The 13,640-nt window shown below is 37.1% G+C and overlaps 1 protein-coding gene across 1 annotated transcript; it reads right to left on the reverse strand.

Annotated features, from left to right (window-relative positions):
• Positions 1-8,642: 8,642 nt before the first annotated feature.
• Positions 8,643-13,090, reverse strand: LOC125260121 (adenosine receptor A1-like). The gene is made up of 2 exons (XM_048178304.1): positions 12,396-13,090; positions 8,643-9,734 (listed from the first exon to the last, which is right to left on the reverse strand). The coding sequence occupies exons 1-2, from the start codon at positions 12,716-12,718 to the stop codon at positions 9,044-9,046; spliced, it is 1,014 nt and encodes a 337-aa protein (XP_048034261.1). The 5' UTR covers positions 12,719-13,090; the 3' UTR covers positions 8,643-9,043.
• Positions 13,091-13,640: the final 550 nt, after the last annotated feature.

The following is a 13,640-nucleotide window of genomic DNA, read 5'->3' on the forward strand; positions in this document are numbered from 1 at the left end:
GAAGCACCTTGAGTTTGAAAGCACAACACAACTCTTGAGGCCCATTCAGACCAAGGACAACAACTACAACATAACGATAAAGATAAAATATGAAAGATTTTTCATGTTGATAAACAATAAAAACACTGACAGCCAATCAGAGTCCATCCTGACTTTAAAGAACTTGAGAATTTAAAGTGACAGACGACAAAACTGCAGAACAATATTGTCTGCTGGTGTGGACATTTATCTACAGTTATTGATCTTGGTGTGAACAGTGCCTGTGTGTGTGTGTGTGTGTGTTGTGAAACAGGCCTAACATTTTACCTAACAAGCCTGAACAACATCTGTCTCTGCCAGCTTAACATGCTGATCTAGCATTACATTTGAAGAGAAAAAAAACATATTAAATGAGATTTACTGTGCTCAGATTTATGGCTTAATCAATCATTTAGCTGTTCTGTTGGCTTGTGATCAAACAGGATTTTCACACATCATAACAGGAAATTCAGTTTCAATCAGACAATGCATCATATGGCCTTGTTCTGTGAATGGAAAAATATATATAACTGCACAATATGCATCATATGTTTTTGTTCTATGAATAAAAGTAATTTTGTTCAACACATTTTTTTGATTTTCTTTTCATTTAAAGTTGATGTTTTGCAGTTTATATATAACACAGTTATCTTGTATAAAGGGCAGTCTTGTTTAGCAGAAGTTAGAAGGTAACATATACTGCATGTATGTTGTGCAAACCTTATAAAATGTATAAAAAATTTATAACCATGGGTAGTATTTTGTAGGCATGTAGTTTCAGGAGCCTTCATTTTGCTTAAAGTATCAGAGCTTTAGAAATACTCATAATCACAGTCTGTAAATCATGCAAATAATTCTTGAACAATTTATAAAATATGGTTTTATGAGTGAAAATTATATTTAAAGGTACACTGTAACTTTTGGCCCTCTATTGGTTAAAAAACAAAACTGCATATATTTTTGCAGAAGAACATTGTTTTGGTTGTGCTTTGGCTCTGTGTGACTCTGCAGATGAATATGATTATCTCACTGCTCATAAAACATTCACTGTTATTATTAACAGATAAAACCAGTTTAGATGGAAAGGATCTCAAGCTGATTAGCTGAAGATGTTACTGTAACTTTACACATTAATAGACACAGTACTTCCTCGAAAATAAATTCCAGCAACAGTCATAATGAAAAGACCCTTTACAATAGATCATGCTTTACAATGAACTCTATTAGAGAGCGGCATATGACAATTTATCTGTTCAATAAAACACCTTACTCACCTGTTGCATAACAAAACACCCTTTGTGTCGCTTTTACAACAATTCTAATCACTCAGTTCTTGCCATCCCCAAAAATCCAAAACAATGTTGATTCTTGTTTTATTACGAGCTCTGTTGCATTCTCTTTTTGTCAGCAGACTCTCCTCTTTTCGGTGTTTGTTTTAAACATGTGATGTAGATTTAGCTTCTCCATGTCAATATTTTTCACTCATTGGGAAAACTAACCTCTGCCACTCCCACACCAGACACGCGTCAATGTAGCCAGAGCAACTTTACTCCATTTATGGATATGATGAGACACACACGAGCGAGTGACGTATGTACACTAAGACAAAAACACGTTTTGTGAAGAAGGATTGATGATGTATTGACTTTGTGTTCATTTTGAACAAATAATTTACATAGTTAACCTTTACCTTGTGAAAGGATACATTGATGTTTAGTCTGGAAACAAACAGTCAGTGACATCCCGCACAGTATTGCGGCTTCCGGAACGTATCCGCGAACGGACCCGTATCGGCGTCCAATTGCGTGCAGTGACAGATCCGCAACAAAGGCGGATCGCGGACCCGCCGTGGCTCCGCGCTTCATCTGCTCCGCATCCTCGATTAAAACCTTACCTCCGTGGCGGGTTCGTTTGGGACCCGCAAATTGATACAACCATTACAGTAAAGGCACTTGCGCGTCCGTGGATCCGACATGGGTCTGCTCAGGATCCGCTGATTGACAGTAGAATTTACAGCACCGCCTAGAGGCGGAGCTGATCCTCTGGGCGGCGCCAAAACGAATGTGATAGTCACGCGGGTTTGGCGACTTGAATGCGGATCCGCCTAGGAGTCTCCTGCTGTGTGGGATCCCACTGAATATGATTTAAAAAATGTACCTATACAATATAGTATAGCTTAATATATAACATATTTCTTAGAACACAGTATATTACTTAATAATACACGTTATACAACAACGGCACACCAATACTATTGAAGCTAACTGATGCAAAACTCTTCGGTCAACATCCTCTAATAAGGTTAGTCATATTCTTCATTTGATAGACTACCAACACTGTTTTTCTCTCAAAGTCGGTTGGCAACAAATGAAACGTGATAAATTTCACGTGCACAAATATTACCATGTATCTTCGGTCTAATGCTGCCTTCATGTGCTATCGGCAATTTTTACCTAGGAAACTCGTATTTACGATAATTCCGAGATCACGTGAAGGCAGCATTAAGCACCGCATGTTACAATGTTTAACCGAACGTATGAACCACGTCAAAAAATAAAATAAAAAAATTACAACGATATCCAACGACACTAACCACACAATCATTAAACAAACATGTATTTAAAGTATATATAAACATATATATAAAGTTCAGAGACAAACTTGCAAGTCCTAAAATTAACACTCGCCAAGCGCCAAATGCAAGTAAAATAGGTGAAAAATAAGATGTCCGGTAACATTTTTATGAATTCTAACAATGCAATGTTGTGAGAACATGAGATTAAACAAACGTGATCGAGGCTCTGTACAGTTGACGGTCAGTGCTTCATTATCACGAAAGTTTAACCCTTTCCACTGTAAATATTCAAGCTCTAGAACACACGAAAGGGAATTCAATACTCACGCGCTATGTAGGAAGTTCAACATCCGAAACATCCAAAGCGCGCCCTGAAACCCGCTCAGACAGCGTGCAAATACTAAGTTGAGCTCTCTTTCATGAATTTATGTGCTTGAACTGACAAATTCACATAAAAATATGTCAAAAAAAATGCCTGTCTCAGCGAGTATCCTAAATATAGTCCGATAGATGGTTATGTCTTCAAGCTGCGAAAGAAGCCCCATGATCCGTGCGTGCATTCGCTCTTAAAGTGACAGCATCCTAATAATCCTGCTGCTGTCTGCATTTTTATTGTTAACCAGACAACAAAGGGGAAAAAAAAAAAAAAAACTTTAAAAACTTTTAACTTTAAAAAGGATATGAAGACTACGAAGTGTTATTTATTTGATTAGACTACTTTATTAAATTTCTGTACCTGCAAACTACTGTTAGACCTGCCTGAAAAGCAGTGTTTATTTAATTTGTATATTTGTTGTATTATATTATATTGTATTATATTTATTTGTGCTATTGCTTGTAATTTGATTTATTTATTTATTTATTTATTTATTTATTTATATGTAGTTTCAGGAGCCTTCATTTTGCTTAAAGTATCAGAGCTTTAGAAATACTCATAATCACAGTCTGTAAATCATGCAAATAATTCTTGAACAATTTATAAAATATGGTTTTATGAGTGAAAATTATATTTAAAGGTACACTGTAACTTTTGGCCCTCTATTGGTTAAAAAACATATATTTTTGCAGAAGAACATTGTTTTGGTTGTGCTTTGGCTCTGTGTGACTCTGCAGATGAATATGATTATCTCACTGCTCATAAAACATTCACTGTTAGGATAACAGATAAAACCAGTTTAGATGGAAAGGATCTCAAGCTGATTAGCTGAAGATGTTACTGTAACTTTACACATTCACTGTCGGTTCAGTGTTATTTATTTGATTAGACTACTTTATTAAATTTCTGTACCTGCAAACTACTGTTAGACCTGCCTGAAAAGCAGTGTTTATTTCATTTGTATATTTGTTGTATTATATTATATTGTATTATATATATATATATATATTTTTTTATTTTTTACTTGTCTTTAAAAATATAGGCTATTAAAATTATATTAGTTAAGCTAGTAGTTTTAGCCGTGGAATTGAAATTGAAATAGAGAATTGTGAACAACTAGCATGTAAAAAAAATGGTGGTCACTGGCCATTGGCAGGTGTGGTAAAAAGTTTAAGCCCAAACTATAGGTTACTCTTAATATGTATAATATATGTATAATATCTGAATATACACTGCTAAAAAATAAATTAAAGGAATTTAATTTTTCAATTAGAGAATAGCATCAAGTCATTTAAACTCCTGGGATATTGATCTGGTCAGTTAAAGGGTTAGTTCACCCAAAAATGAAAATAATGTCATTTATCACTCACCCTCTTGTCATTCTACACCCGTAAGACCTTCCTTCATCTTTGGAACACAAATTAAGATATTTTTGATTAAATCCGATGGCTCAGCGAGGCCTGCATAGCCAGCAATGACATTTCCTCTCTAAATAGCCATAAAGGTATTAAAAACATATTTAAATCAGTTCATGTGAGTACAGTGGTTCAATATTAATATTATAAAGTGACAAGAATATTTTTGTGCACCAAATAAACAAAATAACGACTTTTTAACAATATCTAGTGATGGCTGATTTCAAAACACTGCTTCGGAGCATTATGAATCTTTTGAGTCGAATCGGTGATTCGGATCGCGTATCAAACTGCCAAACTGCTGAAATCATGTGACTTTGGCGCTCCGAACCACTGATTTGATTCATAAGCTCCAAGCTTCATGAAGCAGTTTTTTTAAAAATCTGCCATTACTAGATATTGTTAAAAGGTCGTTATTTTTAATTTTTTTATTTATTTATTTTTTGCCACACAAACAAATAATATTAAAGGTGCCCAAGAATGCTTTTTCACAAGATGTAATATAAGTCTAAGGTGTCTCCTGAATGTTCGGAGTTTCGTCAAAATACCCCATGAATTTTTTTTAATTAATTTTTTAAATGCCTATTTTGGGGCATCATTAACTATACCCTGATTTTGGCAGCGCCGCCCTTTAAATCGCGTGCTCCCTCAGCTCTCGACTATATTACAGTACATTTACAAATTCACACGCTAATATAACCCTCAAATGGATCTTTCAAGATGTTCGTATCATGCTGTATGCATGCTTCAAATTATGTGAGTAAAGTATTTATTTTGATGTTTATGTTTGATTCTGTATGAGTTTGAGGCTATGCTCTGTGGCTAACGGCTAATGCTACACTGTTGGAGAGATTTATAAAGAATGAAGTTGTGTTTATGTCTTATACAGACTGACTTTGGTGCTCCGTGAATACAGTAAGAAACGATGTAACTTTAAACACATTTAACAGTACATTGCAACATGCTAATGAAACATTTAAATTTACAAATATCACTAAAAATATCATGCTATCATGGATCTTCAGTTATTATTGCTAATCTGCCATTTTTCGCTGTTGTTCTGGCTTACCTTGTCTGTGCACAGATCCAGACGTCTACTGCCTTTCCTTGTCTAATGCCTTGAACTGCTGGCATTATGCAAATATTGGGGTCATACATATTAATATCCCGACTGTTGCAAAAGGTTGTTGAGATCCGCATTTTTCCAGAAGTCTTTTAAACAAATGAGATTTATATAAGAAGGAGGAAGCAATGAGGTTTGAAACTCATTGTATGTCTTTTCCATGTACTGAACTCTTGTTATTTAACTATGCCCAGATAAATTCAATTTTTGATTCTAGGGCACCTTTAAGGTACAACCACTGTACTCACATGAACTGTGCTAATAACATAAATATGTTTTTAGTACCTTTATGGATCTTGAGAGAGGAAGTACCATTGCTGTCTATGCAGGCCTCACTGAGCCATCAGATTTAATCAAAAATATCTTAATTTGTGTTCCAAAGATGAACGAAGGTCTTAGGGGTGGAGAACGACAAGAGGGTGAGTAATAAATGACATTATTTTCATTTTTGGGTGAACTAACCCTTTAAGTAGCAGTGGGGGTTGTTAATCAGTTTCAGCTGCTTTGGTGTTAATGAAATTAACAACAGATGCACTAGATGGGCAACAATGACACGACCCCCAAAACAGGAATGGTTTTACAGGTGAAGGCCACTGACATTTTTTTTTTTTTTCCTACTCATCTTTTCTGACTGTTTTTCACTAGTTTTGGCATTTGGCGATACCTGGACCCTAACAGAGGTTGCACAGGCAGCCCAACACCCCTCAGGATGGCACATCCTGTGTCTCCCAGCACAGTCTCAAGAGCATGGACGAGATTCCAGGAGATAGGCAGTTACTCTAGGAGAGCTGGTCAGGGCCGTAGAAGGTCCTTAACCCATCAGCAGGACTGGTATCTGCTCCTTTGTGCAAGGAGGAACAGGATGAGCACTGCCAGAGCCCTACAAAATGACCTCCAACATGCCACTGGTGTGAATGTCTCTGACCAAACAATCAGAAACCGACTTCATGAGGGTGGCCTGAGGGCCCGACGTCCTCTAGTGGGCCCTGTACTCATTTCCCAGCACCAAGGAGCCAAATTGGCATTTGCCATTGAAGACCAGAATTGGCAGGTCTGCCACTGGTGCCCTGTGCTTTTCAGATGAGAGCAGGTTCACCCTGAGCACATGTGACAGATGTGAAAGGGTCTGGAGAAGCCCTGGAGAACGTTATGCTGCCTGTAACATTGTTCAGCATGACCGGTTTGGTGGTGGGTCAGTGATGGTCTGGGAAGGCATATCCATGTAGGGACGCACAGACCTCTACAGGCTAGACTGACTGCCATTAGGTATCAGGGTGAAATCCTTGGACCCATTGTCAGACCCTACGCTGATGCAGTGGGCCCTGGGTTCCTCCTGGTGCACGACAATGCCCGGTCTCATATGGCGAGAGTATGCAGACAGTTCCTGGAGGATGAATGAATTGATACCATTGAATGGCCCCACGCTCACCTGACCTAAATCCAATAGAACACTTCTGTGACATTATGTTTCGGTCCATCCGACACTGCCAGGTTGCACCTCAAACTGTCCAGGAGCTCAGATGAGATGTTTTAAAAGTGTTCCTTTAATTTTTTTGAGTAGTGTATAATAAATTCTTCATATGTATAATAAAAAACTCTTTAATATATAACAAATTTGTGAGAACAGTATAATAGTCATTTTTAGAGGTAACTCAATTGTAATTGCTCCCTTTTTTGTCCATAACAAGGTTGTCAGCCTTATTTGAGTTTTCATATCAACAACTGAGAGTCTATCCTGTTAAATTTATGACAAAAAATAAATAAATAAACAAATGTTTTTATAAATGTTTTTACATTATTCATTTCAGGGTTCGTACAACCATTTGAGGGAGAAATTCAAGCACTTTTCAAGGACTTTCACAACTTTTTCCCAGCACTCCAAAGCTCTAAATGTGAATAATTGTGTTGCAGGTCGATTTAAGCCTGAAGTATCCTTCATTAGAGCAGTTCTTAATGGGTCCTTCATGGAAAAATTTGGGCACGAATGTCATAGGTGTGAACCCATTTATTTTATTTTTTTTTTCACTAAAGTAAAAACACTCAGTTTATGCATTTATTTTGTGATTTGTATTCATTTATTTTGTATTTTTGAGCTTATTTAACTCTAAAATGATCATTACTCCATTGACCTTCATGTAAAATATGCTTATGTTTATGTTATTTTATTTATTTATTTTACTTTACTTTAGTAAAAATATTAATTCCAGTAAGTTGAGACAGCCAAAACCTCAAAATTTGGCATATGTTGGCGACATCTGGTGAGATATGTTGGTATAAATATAGCAATTACATGAATAAATGTCATATATCAATGGCCACTAGATGGCTGTAGTACTCACTGGCTTCATATAGGCTGAAATCAATAAACCAATGTTTACATTAACAAACTTAAAGGTCCCGTTTTTCGTGTTTTTTTTTTAAGCTTTGATTGTGTTTATAGTGTGCAATATAACATGTGTTCATGTTTCGCGTGTAAAAAAACACAGTATTTTTCACATAATTTACTTATCTGTATACCGCTGTTTCCACTGTCATAAAAACGGGCTGATGACTTCCTTGTTCTATGAAGTCCCTCCTTCAGAAATACGTAACGAGTTCTGATTGTGCCAGCGGTTCCTGTGTTGTGATTCGACAGCAGCTTCTGCTCCATCTTTCAAGAATAATCTTTGTGCGAATCCGGCATTAAACTGATTGAGATTGAGGAAGCTGTCCTCAGCAAAATGCGCTGCACATAGTTTTACATGTGGATTATAATTTTCGGGAACCGAGTTAAACATAAATTGTAACCATTGATCTCCAAGTACAGCGTCCCTGGGAAGGCCAAACAAAGGTGATTGGACTGCGGGATGAAAATAACAGCGTTTCGACGACATGGCGACAAACACACTCTACAAACGCAACTCTTGCTCTTCTCCGTGGGAACGCAACAAGACCACGCCCCCTTTTTTGTGTATTCCTGGGGGCGGAGGTTAGTCAAAAAACTAAAACTAACGGGACCTTTAACCTCCTAAGTTTTAGATTTTAGCACAAGTTAAAATTGTAGAATATTTAAAAAGAAAACATTTGTGTTGGGTGAGACTATACAAAAATACCAAAATATGCTTACAGACAAATATGACCAAGGAAAAGACAAAGTAGGAGACAGAGTATTCATTTATTTCTAACTAAAACCATCAAATTTCAATAACTCAAAAAAATAAATGCTACCAAACAGGTAAGAATAAACCACACATGTACAATAAACCTAACAATATACCTAACAAGACTAACCTCACTTTGATTCCATTGTGTTGGAATTATTGTTTTTTATTGGACAAATAATAATAAATAAAAAAAAATTATCTGAATTATAGTTTCACCCATTAATTTCCTATGGGTGCCCTCTAGTGTCCACGAAGGACCAATTAAGGATTTGCCCATAAATCTTCTGCTTGTGCTCTTAAAGTAAGGGGCTACAGTGCTCCTAGTAAGAAAAGTTAGCCCGGATCCCTGCCGTCATTCAGAGATCTATTCAGAAATATATTACACAGTGAAGTTTAGTTGCCTGATTCATGACCCAATGGATTCGATTTAGTTTGATGCCCAGCATTCTGTTCTCCAGGCTGGGATCTCCACAAGGAACTTGATACGTCTCTTTGTCTTCTCCAGCAGAGAACATACCGTCTCCAGATCTCCAGGTAGGCCTCCCTGATCTTTGTGATCCGAAAGGCGTAGACCACAGGGTTCACCGCCGAGTTGGCATGAGAGAGGAGTATTCCTGCGTAGAAAGCGATCTGTGGGACGCCTTGTGGGCCTGTTGAAAGCAGCACACAATTCATGAGATGCAGAGGCATCCAACATGCTGCAAACAGCAGGAGAACCAGAGCCAGAGAACGTGCCAGCCTCTTCTCCTTGATTAGAAAAGCCCTTAGTTTAGATCCACCGACCGCCGAAGTCTCATCTTCCCTCCGGAGGCGTTTGCGGAGACTGTAGAAGACCAGAGCGTAAAGAAGAGTCATGGCTGCCAAGGGGAGCAGGATGCAGCCCAGGTAGTTGAAGTAGACCATATAGGGCAGCGAGATGACTGCTAAGAAGGTGCAGTTGATATGGGAAGAGTTAAGGACAGGGGAGGATAGGGAATGGCCGTTGTGCCAACCAAAGAGCGGGGTGAAACCCAGCAGACAGGATATCAACCAGCACAGGACTACCGCAGCCCATGAGCGCTTCTGGCTGGCGATCTCTTTGTACCTGCAATCACAGAGCATTTGCTCAATTGACAGTGGGACACACACTTAACCTCAATCTACCAATCTTGTGGAAAAGAAGTTCACTTTGCATTTGCAAACTAGGTGCGAACTGCATGCAGTGTTTTCGGACACTTAAATGTATGTTATTTACAATTAAATGGAAATCTATTATTGTTTCAATTTCTATTCAATGCAATTAGTGCTTTTGGCCCACTTAAACAGGACTTAAGTACATATTTACAGGTAATTTCATAATTCTATTGTTTTTGATATACTGTATGATTAAAGTGTACTGCTGAATGTACTGACAAGCATTTATGGTAAACTAAAATATATACTTTAATGTAATTTCTAGTGAAACTTGTATGTCATGTATTTAAATATATTTGTAATTTCACATTTGCAATGATGAAGTTGCAATTTAGTGCATATAAAATATATTAACTATAATGTAATATCAAATAATACACAACAGTTAAAATTATCAAGTACTTTACATGTGCTTTAGTATGTTAGTCAACGCATCAAAATAAGTGTACTTCTTTAAAGCACGACAAAAGCTTATTAAAACAATTATTTAAAATGTACTTACATGTTAAACAATTTTAAGTGTACTTAAATGTGTTAAGAAACATATTCATTAAAGTGTACAGTATTATATTATCTGCAAATATAGTTTTTAAAAATACACTTTTAAGATTATAAAGACATAAAATGTACTTATTGTTCGCAAGGGTAACTTAAGCATTCTGATATACTTCTTGTACTCCAAAACCACAAACAATATTTAATGGATTAATATTGATATTTAATCATGACATTTTACCTGATTTTATGTTTGGGTTGATTATTATGTGTTTCTCATTGAGCTCTGGATGTGGGAAAAGCGTTTATGTGTCAGTTGGGAATACGGTCAACAAGTGTCATATTGTTTAGATAAATACAGTAATAAGTGTGAGAACATTGTTTATGGAGCCTCTAAGACTAACAAAAACAGAACGTGAACGTATGTTATAAAAACTAGAAACTGAAAAATTAAAAGCTTTTCGTAGTATTTGTTGTGTTTTTCCATTAGTGAGTGTAACAAGTGCAAACTTCAATTGTATCTCTTGCTAATTTAAATGTTTTCTAAATAAATGGCCAGTTCACCCAAAAATGAAAACTCTCTTTTATTTATTAAATGTTAATCTTGTTATTTTCCATAAAAAGAAAGAGGCTCCTAACAAGGAAGAACAAAAGAATGTAGTATACCATATAAGTAGTGCAGATAACTTGTTATTTTCTAGATTATACTGACTTATTAGGCTATTATTTTACAGTATATTGAGTATTTCTCAATCCACTGTCTTTCCAGATTAAAACAACAACAACAAACAAACAGTAGGTTACAATAGATTTGACATTTTACCTAACATTAGCAGGTTAGTTTGTGGATTGTTTATGTAGTCATCATATGTATTAAACTGTGAACGAAGTTGGTAAATGACAGTTTTCATTTTGGACAGAATAACTAACAATTGAACGACTCGCAGGCATGTTGCTAATGAAAGTAACACTTTCCATGACACGCGTCACATTCAGTGTTTCAAATAAACACAAGCCAACCCGCCAAATGCGGATGAAAATCAACCGTGACGGGTATGAACTCACTAGCCAATTTGGCGGGTTATGACTATGTTCTTTCACTTTCCATCGCCATCAGGGTTTCATTCCGCAGGCGACGTCGTCCGATAAATGGACTTGGAGAAATGCCGCATTTCCAACACTTTTGCGCCCTCTAGCGTGTATATTGCGACGCTGCTGAGTGCTGATAATAAATGGCTTTCAATAAGAAACATCTGCAGTAAAAAAAAACATCTGCCGTCAATATATTGACGCGAAGAAGGGCATGGCAAGCCTTGGGAGTGAAAACGGGTTTAATGGCCAATGGAGTCAAGGGTCCTAAACCTCCAATGAAGGAGAAGCTTCAACACAATAAATAGCCTTTATTTCAATACAATAAAAAATATATTTAATATAATAGTTGTGATTTTGTTAATCTTATGGTATTTCTGTTTGGCTAGTAGAATGACTGGTAGGCCTACTTAAAGTGTGAAATCAAAATTGACATTTTTAAAAAATATTTATTATAAATGATTTATACGTGCACATCGTTCTTTTTTAAAATTCATGTGCCTTCATTATTCTTTATCAAAATAATTTCCCCTCCCTCTTGCAGCGCCATCTCTTTGGCGTGTTCACTGATATGAGGGCAGTCTTTTCTTATTTGAGAAGCCGTTTTATACAGATATACATTAAAATAGGAAAGAAAAGACTACTGCAACTTCTGTTTCTTGTTGACTTTAAAAATGTAGTAGCCAAATTGGCTGGTGAGTGAAAAAGTTAATTTCCAAAACCCTGGACACATTATATGATACAATATAAACACAGGTGTAAGATGATCTCAGACTGACTAGAAACTCTAGGTGCCTTCACGCCATGTTGTAATTATGAGATTTCAACTTGTAAAAAGCGTTCACTTCCTTGTAAAGCTCGTAATTACAGCTTGTAAGATGGAAATCACGTGTTCTCATCTCGAGACTATGGTAATTATGTCATGGCGTGAAGGCATAATGTGTTTGCTGGTTCTCACTGTTAACATAATGTTGCCAAAATTTCTTACCTGAGAGGTATTGATACCCGCAGGTACCGGTCCACAGCAATAGCCAAAAGAGACAACACAGACGCTTGGGTCAGCACCAACACTACACAACTGACCGCCAGACAGGCCTGGAATGGGATCTCCACCCACCCATCCACCAACACAGCCAGTGGCACTGCCACCGAACCCACCAGGAAATCTGCCACAGCTAGAGATGCCACAAAACAGAAGGTAGGCTGACGGAAAGTCCGTGTCAAACACACGGCCCAAACCACCAGCACGTTCCCCAGGCAGCAAGCCACGGCAATGACTAGCTCCAGAGAGGTGTAGATCAGCCAGGCCATGAGGAAAGCAACCAATACAAGGAAAATGAGAAAACAGAACAGAGTCTCAGTCGAGATGGAAAAATCTGAAGATGGATCTGAAGAAGACTGTGACCATCTGGTCTGCTCTCCTCCACACACAAAACACACACACACACACACACACACACACACACACACACACACACACACCCTGATCTTCAGTAGCTATGCATCTCTGGGGGTCTCATTTATATGTCTTTTGAATAGACAATATTATTCACAGTCACATCTGTATTTCATCAACTAATTCCATTTGCAGGCGGACAAAAATAATGATGTGAAATTTTGTCACAGTCAAAATGATGGAAAACGTGCTTCTCATATTAATTCTACCATACTTACAACCACAGCTTCAAAGTCATCTTCAGCCTCTACAGTACTGGCAATATACTGTTTGTGCAGCAATAAACATTTAATACAGCAGTATGCTACATTTGTCACATGGCCATATCACATGCATGTTTAATTTTAAGGGTGGTGTCTTCACCTGGGAAATAATGTGTTTGTAATGCAATTTATGAAGAACTAACAATATAATGAGTCACAAAAAAGTAATAGTTGATATTACTTCCAGTTCATTTGTGTAAGGTGGTGTGGTAGCCAAAGTACACAAAGAAGACTCAGGAGTAGAAAACAAAAACAGTATTTATTTAAATGAACAAAACATGCAGGAGATGCATGGAGAAAAAATAACAGGAAGTTGTTCATACCACACATGAACAAACAAGAACTGACAAGGAGTAACTGAAACACAGGGCTTTAACCCTCTGGAGTCTGAGGCTGATTTGGGGCCCTAGAAAAGTTTTGACATGCCCTGATATTTGTGCTTTTTTCAGTTGTTCATAAACATATTAATGGAAAAAGTGTCGTTACACTGTATTCAGCACAAACTAGGCTACCA

Source organism: Megalobrama amblycephala, linkage group LG24, assembly GCF_018812025.1.
Source record: "Megalobrama amblycephala isolate DHTTF-2021 linkage group LG24, ASM1881202v1, whole genome shotgun sequence".
Taxonomy (NCBI): Eukaryota; Metazoa; Chordata; class Actinopteri; order Cypriniformes; family Xenocyprididae; genus Megalobrama; species Megalobrama amblycephala.

Coding starts and splice junctions, on each gene's coding strand:
- LOC125260121 (XM_048178304.1), bottom strand. CDS start 12,718: ATGGCCTGGCTGATCTACACCTCTCTGGAGCTAGTCATTGCCGTGGCT. Junction 9,735..12,395: donor CGGGTATCAATACCTCTCAG/GTAAGAAATTTT, acceptor CTGTGATTGCAG/GTACAAAGAGATCGCCAGCC.